The sequence below is a fragment of the Grammomys surdaster genome, unplaced genomic scaffold, assembly GCF_004785775.1.
Source record: "Grammomys surdaster isolate TR1022 unplaced genomic scaffold, NIH_TR_1.0 185, whole genome shotgun sequence".
In the NCBI taxonomy this organism is placed as follows: domain Eukaryota; kingdom Metazoa; phylum Chordata; class Mammalia; order Rodentia; family Muridae; genus Grammomys; species Grammomys surdaster.
In genome coordinates this window covers 16,958,774-16,975,923 of record NW_021604630.1, presented here as the reverse complement: position 1 = coordinate 16,975,923, position 17,150 = coordinate 16,958,774, and the positions used below count along the sequence as shown (strand labels likewise).

Genomic DNA, 17,150 nt, shown 5'->3' with positions numbered 1-17,150 from the left:
GGTAGGGACCAGTATTTAGCAACTATACATTATATCATTCCTCAATTGTCTCCTGTGCATTACTCATACACAATACACGAGTAAAACTTGTACAACACAATTAACAACTCCGGAGCTGAAGTTGTTGATAAATTTGCCCGAGGCCAAAGGCTCTGACCCACGCCTCCATAGAACACAAATCTCGGTTACCCTGTGCAGGCCCAGCCTGGCTGGCTGCCCGGGGAACTTGGTGCACTGTCCGCTGCGAAGAGAGTGGGCAGACAGATCATTTCAACATCTGGCTCATCATCTCCAGGTCTGCTCTTCGCAACCTCAGCAGCAAAAAACTGCTAGATACCTACACGCCCACCAGGGGGCGTGTCTATACGTTTTGCCTGTTAAGGGAAAAAAAAAGCCGCGAACATCGGGGACTTTGCACCAGGAACGCTGGCGTGGTTGGACCCTCCGCGGCCGCCGTAGCGCCTCGACCACAGTAAACAGGAAATAGGAAGGAGTCTCGTAGCCCGGAGTGGAAGAAGGCGGAGGGATCCGTAAGGGATTCCCTCGGCTCTGGCCGTTAGAGCCACTTCCTCCTGCAGGAGCTCTTCCAGCGGCTGCTACTTCAGCGTGCCGAACCATGGCCGAATATTCCTATGTAAAGTCCACCAAACTCGTGCTCAAGGGCACTAAAGCCAAGAGGTGAGGCGGCGCTCGCTCGGGCGGGAGTTGCGGTTCTCGGTGTATCCATCCCCGGGGGGCCAGGGCCGTGCTAGCCTCCCCGGGTAGCCAACCCCTAGAGGCAGAGCTGCGTGGACCGACACTCCCTAGCTGACGCTGAGTGGCAGGGGAGCCCCCGAAACAGAAACCATGAGTCCTACTTTAGGGACCCTAGAGGCCTCCCTACTTGCTTGTTGTACTTAGTTTTATTTTATATGTGTGAGTACACTGTTGCTGTCTTCAGACACTCCAGAAGAGGGCGTCTGATCCCATTACAGATGGTTGTGAGCCACCCTTTGGTTGCTGGGAATTGAACTCGGGACCTCTGGTAGAGCAAGCAGTCAGTGTTCTTAACCACTGAGCCATCTCCTACTCTTAGTTTTGAGACGCATTCGTGCTGTGGCCTGTGTATTTGTTCCGTTTTATGATTGAATAGTATTAATAGTATTATTTTTGTTATATCATTAGTACATCTTATTCCTTCTTCATTTGATGAATGTTTCCCACTAATGTTGCTGTCAATATTCTGGTTATTGTGGACATACTTTTTTCAAGGCTGTCTTTAGTTAGGGGTTCTATTGTTCTGATAAAACACCTTTACCAAAGACATGGGTTGGGGCGAGGGGTTATTTCAACTTACATCTGTCTTGCAGTCTGTCATCCCAGGAAAGTGAGGACAGGAACTCAAGGCAAGAATCTGGAGGCAGGAACCAATGTAGAGGCCACCAAGAAATACTGCCTACTGCCTTGATCAGCCTGCTTTCTCACACAACTCTGGACACCTACCCTTTATGTGCCAAGACCACATATGTCAATTGTTAATCAAGAACATTCCCCCAGAGGTTTGCTCACAGTCTAAATCTGGTAGAGGTGTTTGTTCAAGTGAGGTTCCCTCTTCCCAAATGACTCTAGCTTATGTTAACCTGACCAAAACAGTAGCCAGCACAGAGCTCTAGTCTAAAGCAATAGAAGAAGGTACATAGTCACACACAATTCTTATAATAACCCTAGGAATTGGGCTCATTATTACCCTCCTAGGTGGTGACATTGATTGACAGAAGGATTAAAGGTTTTGAGGTATTTGTTTTTCTTTAAATAGCAGACTAACAGGGTCAGGGCTTAAAACCTGGCAGTGGCTGCAGATTGTGCTTTTAATGTAGTAATGTGAACACTAGGGGCAGAAGCAACTTCTCAGTATTTCAAATATAATATCTGTAAATCATAAAAGATCATTTGTTTATAGGTCACTTATATAGCTGGAATGACTCCTCTGAGTTCTCCTCTTGTAGTTTTTAACACATATTCCAATATGTCTAAATTCATGTATGTGTCTTTTTTCCCCTTTAGTAAAAAGAAAAAGAGCAAAGATCAGAAGAGAAAACGAGAAGAGGATGAGGAGACCCAACTTGATATTGTGGGTAAGCCACTTCAGCTTTTTCTTTTTCCTTTTTTTCTCTCTAGAGCCTCTTCTATTAGGGCACTAACAGCAGTTTTGAGAGCTGGACCATCACAAACTAATCTCCTCTGTCTGTCGCCACCTCTGAGCTCCAGAGCATTGGTGACAAGGTTTCAGCATGTAGAAATGGGATGATACGAACAGCCAGACTGTGGCATGACTAATATTTGAGGCTCATGTAATTTTCACTTGCCTTACAGTATTCTTAGAGTTTTGCCAAACATTAACCAAGTCTAGACAGCCATCTTAGCTCCCAGGTGCACCATCCTTTATTGTATGAAAAGTTTGCATCTCTTGGTGTTCCACTTGAAGTATTTTCCACATGAGAACTGATAACAACCTGCTTCTCGGGTCACCAGATGTCACTTTTGTTCTTCCTTGTCATAGAAAACACGCAGTGGACCAGAAACTCCATTGAGTCTGATCCCTAACTTTAAAGGCCAGTCAGACAAAAGTACTGTTTAACCAAGTATGTTCTACGAATTATTTTCTTTGAAAGTATATAAACCATAGTGAAAAGTCTGCAATTTCTTTGTTTCCAGAGGAAGTATAACCTAGCAAATTAATAATCATGTACCCTGAAATGAATGAAAATCGTAAACACAACAGAACACCAAGGTGCCCTATAAATAATGATTCTAGAAGCAGATACTTGCAGATCTCTAGCCAAATCGTTTTTGTTTCCTTGTCCTGTGTATACCTATATTTTCAATCAAATTTCTTGTCTATTAAAACTGGGCAAGCTAAATTTTGAAACTTTGGCAAAATAAAAGAACAGGTAATGGCATGCATGGCCAAGCCTGGCAGCCTGATTCAGGTCCATGGATCCCAGAGGGAAGGAGGGAAAGAGAGAAATGACTCTCACAAGTTGTCCTCAGTCTGACTTGTACATGCACAGATACACACACAGATACACACACAGACGCGAATAAATGTAATAAGGGATTTAAAGACAGACAGTGATGTAGAGTTACGATTTAGGAAACCTCCCATCACTTGAAAAAAACCAGTTCTAAAATAATAGAATTCTATAATTAGGGTCGGGATCAGGGGAAAGTGTGTGCTGATTTGCTATTTCGTAGCATAGGTGAGTATTTAATGGTCTTAGAATGTGCCAAATTTTTCTAAATGGTTTTGCTGTTTTAGTGTCCTACCAAAGATAAAAGAAAGTTGTCGGCTGCAGGTCCTGGGTAGTAAGTAGCCCTTTCTCTCAAGCTGGTGCCTTTTGTTTTCCTGACAGTGCTTACTTATCTGCTAAGGTGGTCACTAGTGTTCCTCAGGCTCATTAATTGTTTTCTCTCATGGTTACTGCCTTTGAAATCTTTATTTAGCTTACCCCAACATCTTGGAAAAACGTCTACTCTTCCTTTTGGACATATTATAGTTTAGAGTTTTCTTCTTCCCTTATTTTATCATTCACTTCAGGGTTTTTAATCATTCATTTCAGGGTTATTGTGTAGTATGAGGTAGGTCTCAGAGGTTAGATTTTGCTTCTGGTCTTCCTGTTTATAACCAGCTCCAGCCTCCTTTTGAACAGTTACCTTTCGCCATGAAATGGCTATTTAAAAATCAGTTGAGTTTCCGTATGTCGGTCTCCTTTTTGACTCCTGTTCCATTTTTCCATTTGTACTTTTCTGTTACTATGTTTGTCTTTGTCACTTCATTACTTCATTCGTGTTATAAGGTTTCTAGGCCCAGGAGTTTAGTGTGTCTCCTTTGTGTTTCTTTAGTTAAAATTCGCTATTCTGGGTGTTTGTGTCCAGTTAAATTTCAGAACCATCTTCACCATTTCATTTAATAAAGTCTATTGGGTTGTCTGAGAGAACTGTATTGCTTCTAGAATATTTGAGACGTTCGGTATTTCAATTGTATATAGCTTGTATTTCTGTATTGGCCTTGCTCTTTGGGTTGTTAAGCTCGCTCACTATCATTGCTACGTTGTTTACATGAATATCTATCTGCAGTCATGTTTTCTTTGACAATAGTTTGATTCTTCCTTTCTGGTGTCTTCTATCGCTTTTACTGTTTTTCTTTTACAAGCCAAGACACTGGAAATACTGGACAAATGTGGTGAGAAGAGCCATGGTTGTTACTCTAGTCTTCAGCATAAAGTCCCCCAGACAGGCTGATTTTAGGCAGAGGATCGTCACAGACGTTCTACCAAAATAAGAATTATAGATGAAGATTTTAAAAACAATTCTTAGTAAATTGCAGAATTAGTCAAAGAGCATCAAAGATTTGAACATGTACCCCACTTGCCAATGGTTCTGACATATAGAAAACACATAACTGACAACTGCAGAATGCATTTTTAACCATATGTAGAAATGCACTAAGAAAATAATGAATAATGTCATACTGTAAATGAGACTGCACAGCAAAACCTTTCGAAGTTCTAAAAATAAACAACTTCATGTTCCTTCATTTGTTTTAAGAAATAACAAAGTTTTGGGGTGACTCTCAGATTCAGCCTTAGTGTCTGCACTAGACCAAGTTAAGCTGTTTTTTAAGTGAGGTGGTGGGTTGGGGCCCCACTACCAAAACAAGACAAAACCGATTGACTTAGTGATGGGCAGCTTCCTTGAGTCCTGCTCATAGTCTGTTGCTTTTTGACAGCTTAGACCATGGGATGATCCTGCACCCATGAAACATGTAAGCATCCATCTGGGATTTGAGTGGAGGCTACTTGAATTCCCAAGAATAAAACGTCTTTCCTTCTTGAACTAACTTTTTAGGCAGTGAAAAATTCTAAAACTGATGTATTTTCTCTACTTTGGCAGAGACTGAAAATTTTGAAGAGCTTGTCTGTCAGGAATTTATTGTTTTTCTGAAATTCACTATTGAGATGCTATGTTCAAATGATTTACTTACTATTGAACGTAGGATGGGGTGTGGTAGGATAGTTGCCTAGCATGCATGAAGCTTCATCCTGGGTGTAGGAGAAAGCCTTGGTGTATGTAGGATTTGATGTTAGTCTCAGACTTCCACTGAGGAAAAGGAGAGGCTGCCACGTTGCTGCTGCAAACTCAGTCTCAGTCAGTCTCTCTCTCTCTCTCTCTCTCTCTCTCTCTCTCGGACTCATTTAGACATTGCTACTGGAAAGCATGCAGTCAGAGGAACTTACCGTTTTGTATTTCTGTATGTGTTAAGAGTGATCTTGACTATGATGTTAGTCACAGGAATCTACATGTATGAATAAACAAGTTCATGCAAAACTGGTAAAATATGGGTAACTCAGGATTGCATCAGTTTCGAGTGCTAAGGACTGTACAGGACATATGCAAGGTGGTAGTTAGGAGGAAGTCAGTACAAGATAAACCAGATTTCTCTGCATTCATTCTTATGTTGACAGGCTTTTTAAAAATAAGTTATAGTATACAAGAGAGCTTTTGAGTAACCCTAGATAAAAAGGATAAATTTTGATTTTTATTTTGTAGGAATCTGGTGGACTGTATCCAACTTTGGGGAGATTTCAGGAACTATTGCCATTGAAATGGATAAGGGAGCTTATATCCACGCACTGGACAATGGACTGTTTACACTAGGAGCTCCACACAGAGAAGGTTTGTGTGGGGGACAGTGACGGAGACCCTGTGAAGTAAAGCCTTACAAAGTTTATGCATGAGTCTGAAGCAAGGCTGCCATCACACTGAGCTCTTGGACATCTCTCTGTCCTCCTTGTTCTTTATTAGCTGTTGAGAAGTGTCTTTTTCTAGAATAATCATTTGAAAACATGGTGATTAGTGACAGAGGAAACTCTATAGGAATAGAAAATAGCCTTAAAATCGCCATTGTAGCCAGGTGGTGGCAACGCACGCCTTAGTCCCAGCACTCTGGAGGCAGAGGCAGGCAGATCTCAGAGGATAGCCAGGGCAGCACAAGGAACCCTTGTCTCAAAAAACCAAAATAATAATAATAATAATAGAGTAAATATAGGATTGTAGGTGGGAAGAAAATCTGAATCAGAAGTGCTTTTTTGTTTGTTTTTCCTTTAGAACTGGGTGTAGTTAACAGTTAGACATTTAGACATTTTCTTCTTATCCTTAGCCCACACAGAAATACCACAAGGAATGAAGTAACTGAAGTAAACAAGATTGAACATTTCTGGAATAAATAAAAGCATTTAGTATTTCACATTATTTATGTACTGTGTTTTAAAACATGAGATTATATTGGAAGTGGCTAAGTAAATGTCATGCCAAACTGTCCTACAAAATACATAAATTCATTACAGAAATTCAAAAATGATATTTTGATAGTATAGTTAGTATATTATTATAGTGTGTCCAAATATCTTAATATCCTTATAAGTAATTTTAGGGGGAAAACTGGTTTTTAAAGCACAAAATACATATATATATATATATATATATATATATATATATATGTATATGTATATGTATATGTATATGTATATGTATATGTATATGTATATATATAATACATATTTCTAACAAATGTTGTATATTTTCCATTTTTATCTTTCTGTAGTTGATGAAGGTCCCAGTCCTCCAGAGCAGTTTACTGCCGTCAAATTGTCTGATTCCAGGTAAGCTTTAGTTGAACTGTATTAAAAGCTTTAAAATTTAATTTCACTTAACCATGCATGGTGATGTATGCCTTTCATACCAGATAAAGAAGAGTCAGAAGGATCTGAAATTCAAGGCCATTTTGTCTATGTAATGAGTTTGGGGCCAGCTTGGGTTACACGGAACCCTGTCTCAAAAGTAATAATAATTTCACTTATGTTAACAGAATTACACTATTAGTGAATATAAGGTCACAGAATTATTTTAATTGAAAGACTTTTGAAAAGGAGGTATGGTGTTCAGAAAACATGTTGTTTATAATCAGAACTTTTTTGAACTTTCGGTTTTGGGAATTTGGGGAATGTCTACTTGTGCATTAGTGAAGGCGCACATGTTTTATTTACCTCACACATACGTTGTCTGAAGATACATTTAAACAGTGTGTCACTGTTTCTGAATTTGGCTGTGAATAATCGTAGGAAGCCAGCTATGGCATTATCCATATATGACCTCATGTCTGGCTCAGAAACTTGGGATTTCTGAAATTTGGCCATTAGGGATACTTAACCTGTACTACATATGTGGGTATTCCCAGTATATGCTCCTTGTCTAGAAAACTAGCCAAAAAATGAAAAATGTCAAAAGACCAAATTAAATAGATCAGAAAGAGCATGAACAGAAAATAAACATAAAACAAGATCTGCCAATGATTCTATAATGTATAGATTTTGCAGTCAGAAGAGACATAACAACTTAGTGGCAGACATCAGGAGGCTCAGGAAGGAGAGGACACGTTTAGGCCCCTAGGGGATGTAGTGACACCCTCTCTCAGGAAAAAGTCGACAGAGAAGAAGGCAAAAGAAAATCTTGCTGAAAGTAAACAAAGAATATTCCTTACACAAAACAGTTGACCAGTTTTGTTCTTACAGTGCAGAAGTACAGAATGGTATTTTGAGTAGGTAAAAAAGAAATTGAGTGTCAATGTTGTATAGTAATTATATCAATATAATAATGATTTATATATTATCTTCAGCCATCAACTGAGTGGGAAGTCAATCTAGTATCCCCAGAGATTGGTAGGCAAAATAAAAATCAGAAATCGTAATTTTTAAAATCACATTTAAATAATGACTTTTATATTTCTTTGAAAGACTTAGGAGTAAATCAAAGGAACAAAATATTAGTCAATAATCTTTATAGTTGCTATAAGCAAAAGAAAATGAGGAAAGTATTTGCAACAAATCTCCAGCAGCAGTGAGTGGTTATTTGGTAATATATTTGCATAGCAGAGTCCTGATGATGTCAGTAGAAAATGAACACACACCATATAGTTTTGAGATGGAAAAGGAAAATGAAAGACATGTTGATGTCATTCTCCTTAATGACTGTCATGCAATGTATATACAGTACAATTCATACTGAATTTTTCATTATTTTAAAAGTACATGTTAATTATTTTTCTTATCAGTGAGACCTGACAAAACAACTTCAGGACAAAACATTTTGATTCGTAGTTGAGGGATAAAGTTTGTCTTGCCAAGGAGCAGTCGCAGAGCTAGTGGAGCCGAGAGAGTGTGCATGCCTGGAATTTTGTATTTCCAGGTGTCAACAAGTGAGAGGGGAGAGCTGGCCCTCAGCTGGCTTCCTTCCTTTCCCCCTTTTCATATTCTGGAACCCCAGCTCATAAAGATGCTACCACTCACATTAAGGGTGTGTGTTGCCTCCTCACTTACACCTCTCTGAAACCACCCTCAAAGACACAGAGGTAAATCTTCTGGATGATTCCAAACCAAATCAACTTAACAAGGAAAATATACTTCAGTTTTCTTTCCCTCCCTTCCTCTCTCTCTTTCTTTCCTTCTTTCTTTCTTTCATTCTTTCCTTTAAATACAGGGTTTCACTATGTACCCCTGGCTGGCCTTGAACTTATTACGTAGACCAAGATGGCCCCTAACTCACGGAGATCCAACTGCCTTTGTCTCCTGAGTACTAAGACTAAAGGCATATGTCATCATAGCCAGGGTATTCATTTTCAAAAGTGCATGATTAAAATAATGTTTAGCTAGCTTCATAGCTTAGCGCATTAGCCTAGGTGGTGTTTTCAGTTCCTAGCACCTCTCTTGTGAGAGGTAAGTTTTTATAGCTTTTTCTTGAAAGCAGGTTGAAAAACTGTAAAGTTTTAACATCTGTGCACTTAATAGCCTGCCCTGGTGGGAATCTGCTGAGCTGTTAAAAAAGACATTGGTTTACAAGTATAAGTTGATAACCTTCAATCCAGTGGCTTCCTTTTCTAGGAATCTCTTCTAAAGATAAATCAACAGGTATATATATAACAGAGAAATCAGTAAGACTTTATACAATAGCATAAAAGGTGACTTTTATACATCTACAATAGGACAGTAATCTCTTTGGAAAATGGTTGCTGCACAATGTAAGATAACTATATAATGATTATATTAGCAAAATGTAAGCTTACAGATAGAGAACAGAGTGTCCACTGTAAACATGTCTGGTCTGGATTTATTATATATTGATATACTTATTTCTGTATGTATGCACATACAGGTGCATAAGTATACTCAGTCTATAATTCTCACTCTCAGTTTTTGACATTTATCTTTTTTTTTTTTTTTATTAAACCAAAGAATTGCCCTGAAGTCTGGCTATGGAAAATATCTTGGTATAAATTCAGATGGACTTGTTGTTGGACGTTCGGATGCAATTGGGCCCAGAGAACAATGGGAGCCAGTGTTTCAAGATGTAAGTATTGTTATTTAGAAAAGCCAGTTTAAGAAAAAGTCATTTCAGCCGGGCAGGGGTGGCCGCACACCTTTAATCCCAGCACTTGGGAGGCAGAGGCAGGCGGATTTCTGAGTTTGAGGCCAGCCTGGTCTACAGAGTGAGTTCCAGGACAGCCAGGACTACACAGAGAAACCCTGTCTCAAAAAAAAGAAGAAGAAAAAAGAAAAAGTCATTTCAGTAAAAGTATATTCTCTAAAGTTAGTAGTAAAACAATAAAGGTAGATTGTAACAGTGTTATAGATTAAATTGGACAAAATTAAAATGAACTACTATAATAACTATAAAGACAAACACAGACTAAACATAATGATACAACATCAACACTACAATGGCTTGGTGCATTCCAAAGTGATAAATTACGTTGCTGTCAAAACAGTGCAAAGGGGGACATTTTCCATTCTGGTTTCCATGTGCCATTGAGGCCTATTGTCATATTTTTTAATGAAAATATAAAAAAGTAAATCCTATGGTATTTCAGCAGCATCTTTTTCACATAAATGTGTTCAGGACCTTTAGAGACTGATAAGAGGGCAATCGAGGAGGCTAATGCTGAGAGAAACACAACTTGACATTTCATGAGCGAGAGTTGTACTTAACAGTCATGATTTATTTATTGTTTTGGTTTTTTTTCTTTTATTCAAAGTAGATTTTTATTCCATACAGTATATTCTGATTATGGTTTCCTCTCATGATACTCCTCCCCAGTTCCTCTCTACCTCCTTTCTCATCAGGATCTACACCCTTTCTGTCTCCTTAGCAAACAAACAAACATCTAGGGAACAATAATAAAACAAAATATAATACAGTAAAACAGAAACAAACATCACATAGGACAAAACAAACAAACAGTCAAAAGAGAAAAAGCACAGGAAACAGATAACAGAGACACATGTTCACACACTCAGGAATCTCATCAAAACACAAAACCAGAAGCCATCATGTGTAAGCATAGGACCTGTGAGGTTAAAAAAAAATGCCTTGACTCTGCGTTAGGAAACAACCTCCAAAGATGCCATTGAGTTCATGTCATCTGCTGTTGGGTGTGGGTCCTACCCAGAAGAGTGGTTTGTTTCCCCTGTGAGGCTGCATTTTGGAGAAAACTTGTTTTTCCTTTGTAAGTGTTCTCAGGTAGAGGCAGCTTCTGGGTTAGGGATGGGAGCATGTACACACCACCTCTGAGCTCTAGAAACCTGTCTGTTGCAGACCTGGGCAGGCCTGTGCATGCTGTCCACCTCTGTCTCAAAGGACTCACTGAGCCCTGAGGGAAGCGATTTCATAGAGACACCCCATTTAGTACTGGATGTTGCAGAGCGTCTCGCTGTATATTGTCTGGCTGTGAGTCTCCAAACTTTTTCCCATATGCTTCAAGAGGAAGCTTCTCTGATAGTGGCTGAACAGGGTATTAATCTTGATAACTGTCATTGGGTGTCATTATTGGTGTTCTGTTGGTGAGGCTTGCCTCTGAGTTTCCTGCTGGAGTTTCAGTTATCCCTCAGCTTGGCTTTTCTATATGTCTGTATCCTTTATTTCTCTATCTGTTGTGATTAAAAAGTCCTATTTCCGCTTTCATGTATAGAACTTTTTTTTTCCATTTTATTCCACTGTTTGTGTTTCATTTATTTGTTAATGGGTTATTCATTTCCTTTTAAAGGACCTCTAACACAGTCATACAGACTATCTTGAAGTCTTTGTCTTGTGTGTCAGCTATATTGCATTTCTCAGGACCAGTTGGGCTGTAGAGGAGATAGACTGTCCTGACTGTTACTGATTTTACATTGGTGTCTAGGTATTTGGGTTTGGGATAGTTGTACTTCTACATGCTGATATCTGATCTTGTCTTTGTTGGGATGGTGTTCCGTTCCTTGGTTTCTGTTGCCCTCTCTGGTTCATACAAGAGTGTAATTGCTGTGAGTTACCTGGTAGTGAATATGTTTGAGGACCTACCAGGGATGGCCAATGCGGGTTTGAGGTAGGAAATATGTTTCTCGGTATTGGGAGCTGACACTTAGAAATGAGGGTGGTCTTGGAGTTGAGGGTATCCACAGAAGGGAGGAAAGCAGAGTGTGCCACCTGGACTGCGTGGTCTAGGGAATGGGAATGGGGGCAGAGAGGAAGGAAAGGCCACAGCAGTTCATGTGCTCCAGAGCTGGAGGTGAGACTCGGGGCTTGGATTTGGAGGTGAGAAGAGAGACTGGAGGTGGAAGGCTGCCTACTTGCTACCTTGGTGGGCTTAGGGTTCCCAGGGAATGGCCGAGGGAGTTGGATCTGAGACAAAGAGCCGCTGTAATTATTCATCATGTACTATGCACTGTGGCATCGTCTGTGCTCTTCTGCCTCACTTTAGTTTGGAAGATCTTGTTTTATTTTTTTCCAGGACTGATTTAAATTGCAGAAGCAGAGTGATCTACAGGTAGATTCTGGGGCATGTGGCTACATACAGTGGAGTCCCTGCCACCTTAAATTAGCCACTAAGCAAAATCCATGTGACTCATACTATTTTAATTGGATATTTCAAGATTATTCTGTAATTATTGTATTTGTGAATTTTTTATGATATTCAAAGTTTTCCAGAAGAATCATTCAAATGAAAATTTTAATTAACCCATACAGTCATTAGGAAAGCTTAACTATAATTCACATTCAAACCCACAAGAAATTTAATTTGGGGGGATTTATTTAATAGAAATAAGTATAATCATAAACATTAGACCCCTAAAAGAATACAACGTCATTCTATACAAAATTCCCTCTAGGCCAAAGGCTAGCTTTTTAATGCTTTGAATTACAGAGAAAAGTAAATTGCACTCAAAATATTAGTATTTCAATAAAATATTGTATATTATTGATACATTTTATTTTCTTGAAGACATTCTTTAGCTTACCTAATGAGTTGTATCTTTAGAGACAGGAATTACAGGAATTAATTTTGTATAGTTAGAATGCTGTCCTGCGAGGCAGATGCTCACAACTAGCCATTGAACTGATCATGGGGTTCTCAACAGAGGAGTTAGAGTGAAGACTGAAGGAGAGCTGAAAGGATTTGTGGCCCCATGAGGAGAGCAACAATACCAACCAACCACAGCTCCCAGGGTCTAAACCACCAGCCTGGGAGCACTTATGGAGGGATCCAGGGCCTTAACTGAATATATAAGAGTGGAGGGCCCTGCTGGGCACAGGTGGAAGATGAGATCCTTGACCTCATGAAGGCTGGACGCCCCAGGGGGTGGGAGTTTTGAGGGTGGGGAGGTGGGAGTGGGGGGGTAGATAGAGGTTACATCCACAAAGAAGAAGGAGGAGGTGTGAGGGGATTGGGGGTTCCTGGGTGGGTGGGGGATGGGGTAAGGGGACAACATATGAAATGTAAATAAAACATCCAATAAAAAAATTAAAAAAAAAAAAAAAGAATGCTGTCCTGCTAGAAGAAAGAAAATGATAGTGTAATGCTCTACCACTGAGATACAGCCTCCAGCCCCGTAGAAAAATACACTGACGTGTTTATTGTGATAATGTCTGAAAATTAAGATTTATTTGGGGTGATTTTGGTTTTCCCTTTCTGTATGTTTTTGTGTTTTTGGCTTTGTCAATTTTTTTTTTTTAATTTTAGAATTGGAAAGAAAGCTAGCATAATGACTTAAATTTCTGCAAGTATTTATAGCTTAATTTTTTCTTTGTTTCCTTTAGGGGAAGATGGCTTTACTGGCCTCAAATAGCTGCTTTATTAGATGTAATGAAGCAGGCGATATAGAAGCAAAGAATAAAACAGCAGGAGAAGAAGAAATGATAAAGGTAAACACCTACAGACAATAGGGGATGTCTGTGAAGCCTGGGGTAGCCACTGACTGCCACTTTCCAGATCTGATCCGGGTGTGCTTTCATGTTAATCATAAATCCAGTGTATCTTGTAAATCGAAGTGTAAATTGTTTCCTGGCTTTTATCCTTAGAAGCAGTGCTGCAGCACATGACTGAATCTGCAAAAGCAAAATTGTATTAACTACTTTAACACCGATGACAGTAGTCACTAATAAACATGACAGTCTAGTAGACCTTGTCAGTCTTTGGCCCTCAGATTTTGCCCTCTTTATGAGTACACATCCTCTGTCCATGAGAAGAAGCATGAAACACATAAAGCAGTTGTTTGTTTTCCTTTGCTGTAAGTCACTAACTGAAAGGTAAAGCCCTTCTTTGAGGCAGAGTTCCTTAATGCAACTCGTTATTTTACTTAATTATAAAAGTTAAACAGATACATTCATATCACGGTAAAGTTCTCAGTAAACTCACAAGACCCTCAGGTAGCTAACTGCAATCTGATAGAGCCTTATTTCAGCTTACATATAATTCCAGCAGTTTCTATAAATAATATGTTTATGAAATAAAAATCACACACCACTTTTTTGAGCTTGTCTTTTCCTAAATCTGATTGATGAGTTCATTGTTTTCTTGGTTTGCATGAGAAATCACTTAGAGTGCTCTTGCTTAGCAAGTCGGGAGAGGAAGATGAATATGTGATCTATTGGGTTCTCTCAATATCCAGATCAGATCCTGTGCAGAAAGAGAAACCAAGAAAAAGGATGACATCCCAGAAGAAGACAAGGGAAGTGTGAAGCAGTGTGAGATCAACTATGTGTATGTACTCTATTCTAGCCTCACTCTGACACTCTGGGCTGCTCAGGGCAGGAAAGAACCTTAAGGACCACAAGAACCGATAGTGAAAACTCAGGGAAACAGAGCATTGAGCTCAGTGCTTTTCTTAGGGCCTCAGTTGTCCCAGTTATTTTTTCAGTGCTTAAAGCTAAAGGGTTTAAAGCATGCGTCAGTCAGCTCTCCCTTTAATAGAGTTGCTGTCACACCACTCAGGGGTCATTCATGTTCCAGACATGAGGGCTTCAACCCACCAACATCCCTAGGAGAAGGAGGCTTTGCAATGCTACCCAAATGGCAGCCCTCTAGAATCATAAAAAAATTACCTTTGTAGCAGAAAAACTATCATTTTTTTTTTAAGAAATACAATTAAGTTTGTTAAATAAATGTGTTGGAAAAACTTTTAATAGTATTTGGAGTTTGATAAGGAAACACAGAAGTTTGAGATTTTTTTTTTTTTCAATGAGAGATCTTTCTCTACAGAAAGAAATTTCAGAGCTTTCAAGACCACAAACTCAAAATAAGCAAAGAAGATAGTAAAATTCTTAAAAAGGCTCGGAAAGATGGATTTTTACACGAGACACTTCTGGACAGGTAATTGTATATTTACATAATTACAGCAGTTTTCAAAAGCAGTGTGTTCTTACATCACTGTTTAAGAATTGTCTTTATCTTCAATTTATGTGGCAAATATTATCTAAAGAAGACATAAGCCTAGGGAAAGCATGCTGAAAACAAATTTCTAAGTTACAACTAGAGTGTAAATACATGCATTCTTTTAGCTTTTCAGGTTTCATTGAAACTTACATAAATTTACTGAGCCACCAGGCCATTTCTGTGGTTGACAGTTACCATGTTTGCCTCACATAAATTCTCTTCCCATCATCTTCCCTTAAGAATTAGGAACAGGGCTAGAAAGTTGTTTGAGTACTATTAGATTCTGTGTATTCCGTCAGAGTAGTAGAGGTTACTAAAACTGAAGGGGAAAAAAAATCCATGAATTTGTATCCAGACCAAAAGTTTAGTAAGGAAAATCAAACCTGTTTTAGTAAGGTTAGACTAGCAGTGTACAAGATACTTGTCATATAGCACATTATTGATATTTGTTCCAATTTATTTATATTTCAATAAATAACAGCCTACAGCTACCACATGAAAAAGCAGGCAAGGAAGTTAGCTGCTGCTTAACACAGTCAGTCAGAAGATGCAAATCACTCTTAATCCTTTCCATTATCTGATAAAATAATGCGTAATTATATACTTCCTGTTAACTGGTTTATAGAGTTGGTAAAGGTGAAATCCATTAATGGGAGAATACTTTTCAACCTGAAAAATTAATACATTTAATTATGTGGTTCTGAAAAGTCAGAAAAGGACATAAAATATAGTCAGACTGTGAACTCTAAAACAGAGTAATCTGTTAGTCTAGCAACTTTAAAACCGGTTTTTAAGAAACACCCCATTGCTGCCCAGTAAAAACTTAGACTTAAACTTACTTAACTCATGAATAACTATCATTTCTCTTGTGAACTGAAAAAGCCCTTAAGCCACCTTTGTGAAATACTACAAAATATGTTTCATAAGAGTAGAATCAGTTTTATATAAAAAAAGAAAACCGAAGGGTAAAAATTTCATAAAATCTTTACTATGAATGCTTAATAGTTATGAAAATAGAACAGTTTCCAAGCTTGAATTTCCTATGTTTTAGCAATTGACTCTGTATGGTGTGTTTTACGTCGATGGTTTTTTGTCTTAAACAGGAGAGCCAAATTGAAAGCTGACCGATACTGCAAGTGACGGGACATTGTGTGTTGCTTTGGGGTTTTTTCTGTTTCTTTTCTTTCTTTCTGAATAAATATATTCTGTATGAGTGCTTTTACAGAGTTCTCGAGTCCTTTTGAAATTATTGCTAAATTTAGTATCTGGTTTGACCTGACTGGTCAAGGTTAGCCCTGGTCCTTCATGGGATTTACTTTTCAGGTAAGCATCCCCTCTTAAAGGACTACAGGACTCTTCATTCTCCAAATTCCCTGTCATGTTACTCCAGGACACATGTTCCTGATGCCAAGGACTCTGACTGTTGCCGTGTGCCTCTTTTCTCAGTCCACGCTTGATCTGTACAAAGTTAGAAACCTAAAGTGAGTAAAGCTTTGACACTCTTCTCTTTTTCTTTTATTTTCCTTGTATCTTTGCTTGCTTGTTTGTTTTGTGGTCTAGTACCATAACAAGGATTGTCCTGTTGTGTAGAAGGACATTTCAAGGCCAGCCTAGGGTGCATAAGACCCTGTTCCCCCAAAGAAGTGTTTTAGGCAAGGTCTCTAGAGGAGAAGCACCAAGGAGAGGGAGGGATGGGTTGTGGGGAAGAAGAGAGGGGGAGAAAATCACTGTATTAAATGAACTTCATAATAATGATGGCCATATCACTCCTGACTGGGTGCCTTAATTGGAGTAAGTACAAAAATAGCTGTCCCTCTGTGAGGTGATGAGTCACAGTTACTCACTTCACAAGTGGAGTTGCCGCAGTCGACCCAGTCTGTCACTGGAAGCTCAGGGAATTCCCGTAGAGCCTGTGTTCATTCCCTGTTCAGCGATTGAAGCTTGGCAATGCTGACTCTGCTGATGGTGAAGGAGCCAGTAGTGTGGCTCAGTGCAGTTCAGGAGGGAGAGCCAAGTGTCAAGAGAGAATAACCCTTCCTCTGAACTAGACTTTTAACTGAGTTGTTACCTGGAGGTGCTGCCCACAGTCAGGATGGGCCTTCCCACGTCAGTCAGGGAAATCAGGACAGTTCTTCAGGTGAGGCTCTATTCGGGTGATTATAATTTGTGGCACATTAATATTAAAATCCGCCATAATAGAAAAGAAACTCTGCTAACCTGCCAAACCCGGCCTATTCCTATAGTTTATGTTTCATACTCTTAAAATCAAGACAGTGTTCTGTCTATAAGCATAGTACCTAGTGTCCACTTTACACAGGAGCCAGTGAAGGGATGGAGTCCACCTTATCTCTCTCCCCACAACTGGGAATTG

General features: G+C 39.1%; 1 protein-coding gene across 1 annotated transcript; it reads left to right on the top strand.

Moving 5' to 3' along the window:
* Positions 1-487: 487 nt before the first annotated feature.
* Frg1 (FSHD region gene 1) lies at positions 488-16,006 on the top strand. The gene is made up of 9 exons (XM_028768241.1): positions 488-678; positions 2,044-2,114; positions 5,590-5,715; positions 6,644-6,701; positions 9,327-9,441; positions 13,165-13,269; positions 14,016-14,107; positions 14,606-14,716; positions 15,883-16,006. Exons 1-9 carry the CDS (start codon positions 617-619, stop codon positions 15,917-15,919), a joined length of 777 nt encoding a protein of 258 aa, XP_028624074.1. The 5' UTR covers positions 488-616; the 3' UTR covers positions 15,920-16,006.
* The last annotated feature ends 1,144 nt before the right edge of the window (positions 16,007-17,150 follow it).

Coding starts and splice junctions, on each gene's coding strand:
- Frg1 (XM_028768241.1), top strand. CDS start 617: ATGGCCGAATATTCCTATGTAAAGTCCACCAAACTCGTGCTCAAGGGC. Junction 2,115..5,589: donor GACCCAACTTGATATTGTGG/GTAAGCCACTTC, acceptor TTTATTTTGTAG/GAATCTGGTGGACTGTATCC. Junction 6,702..9,326: donor GTCAAATTGTCTGATTCCAG/GTAAGCTTTAGT, acceptor ATTAAACCAAAG/AATTGCCCTGAAGTCTGGCT.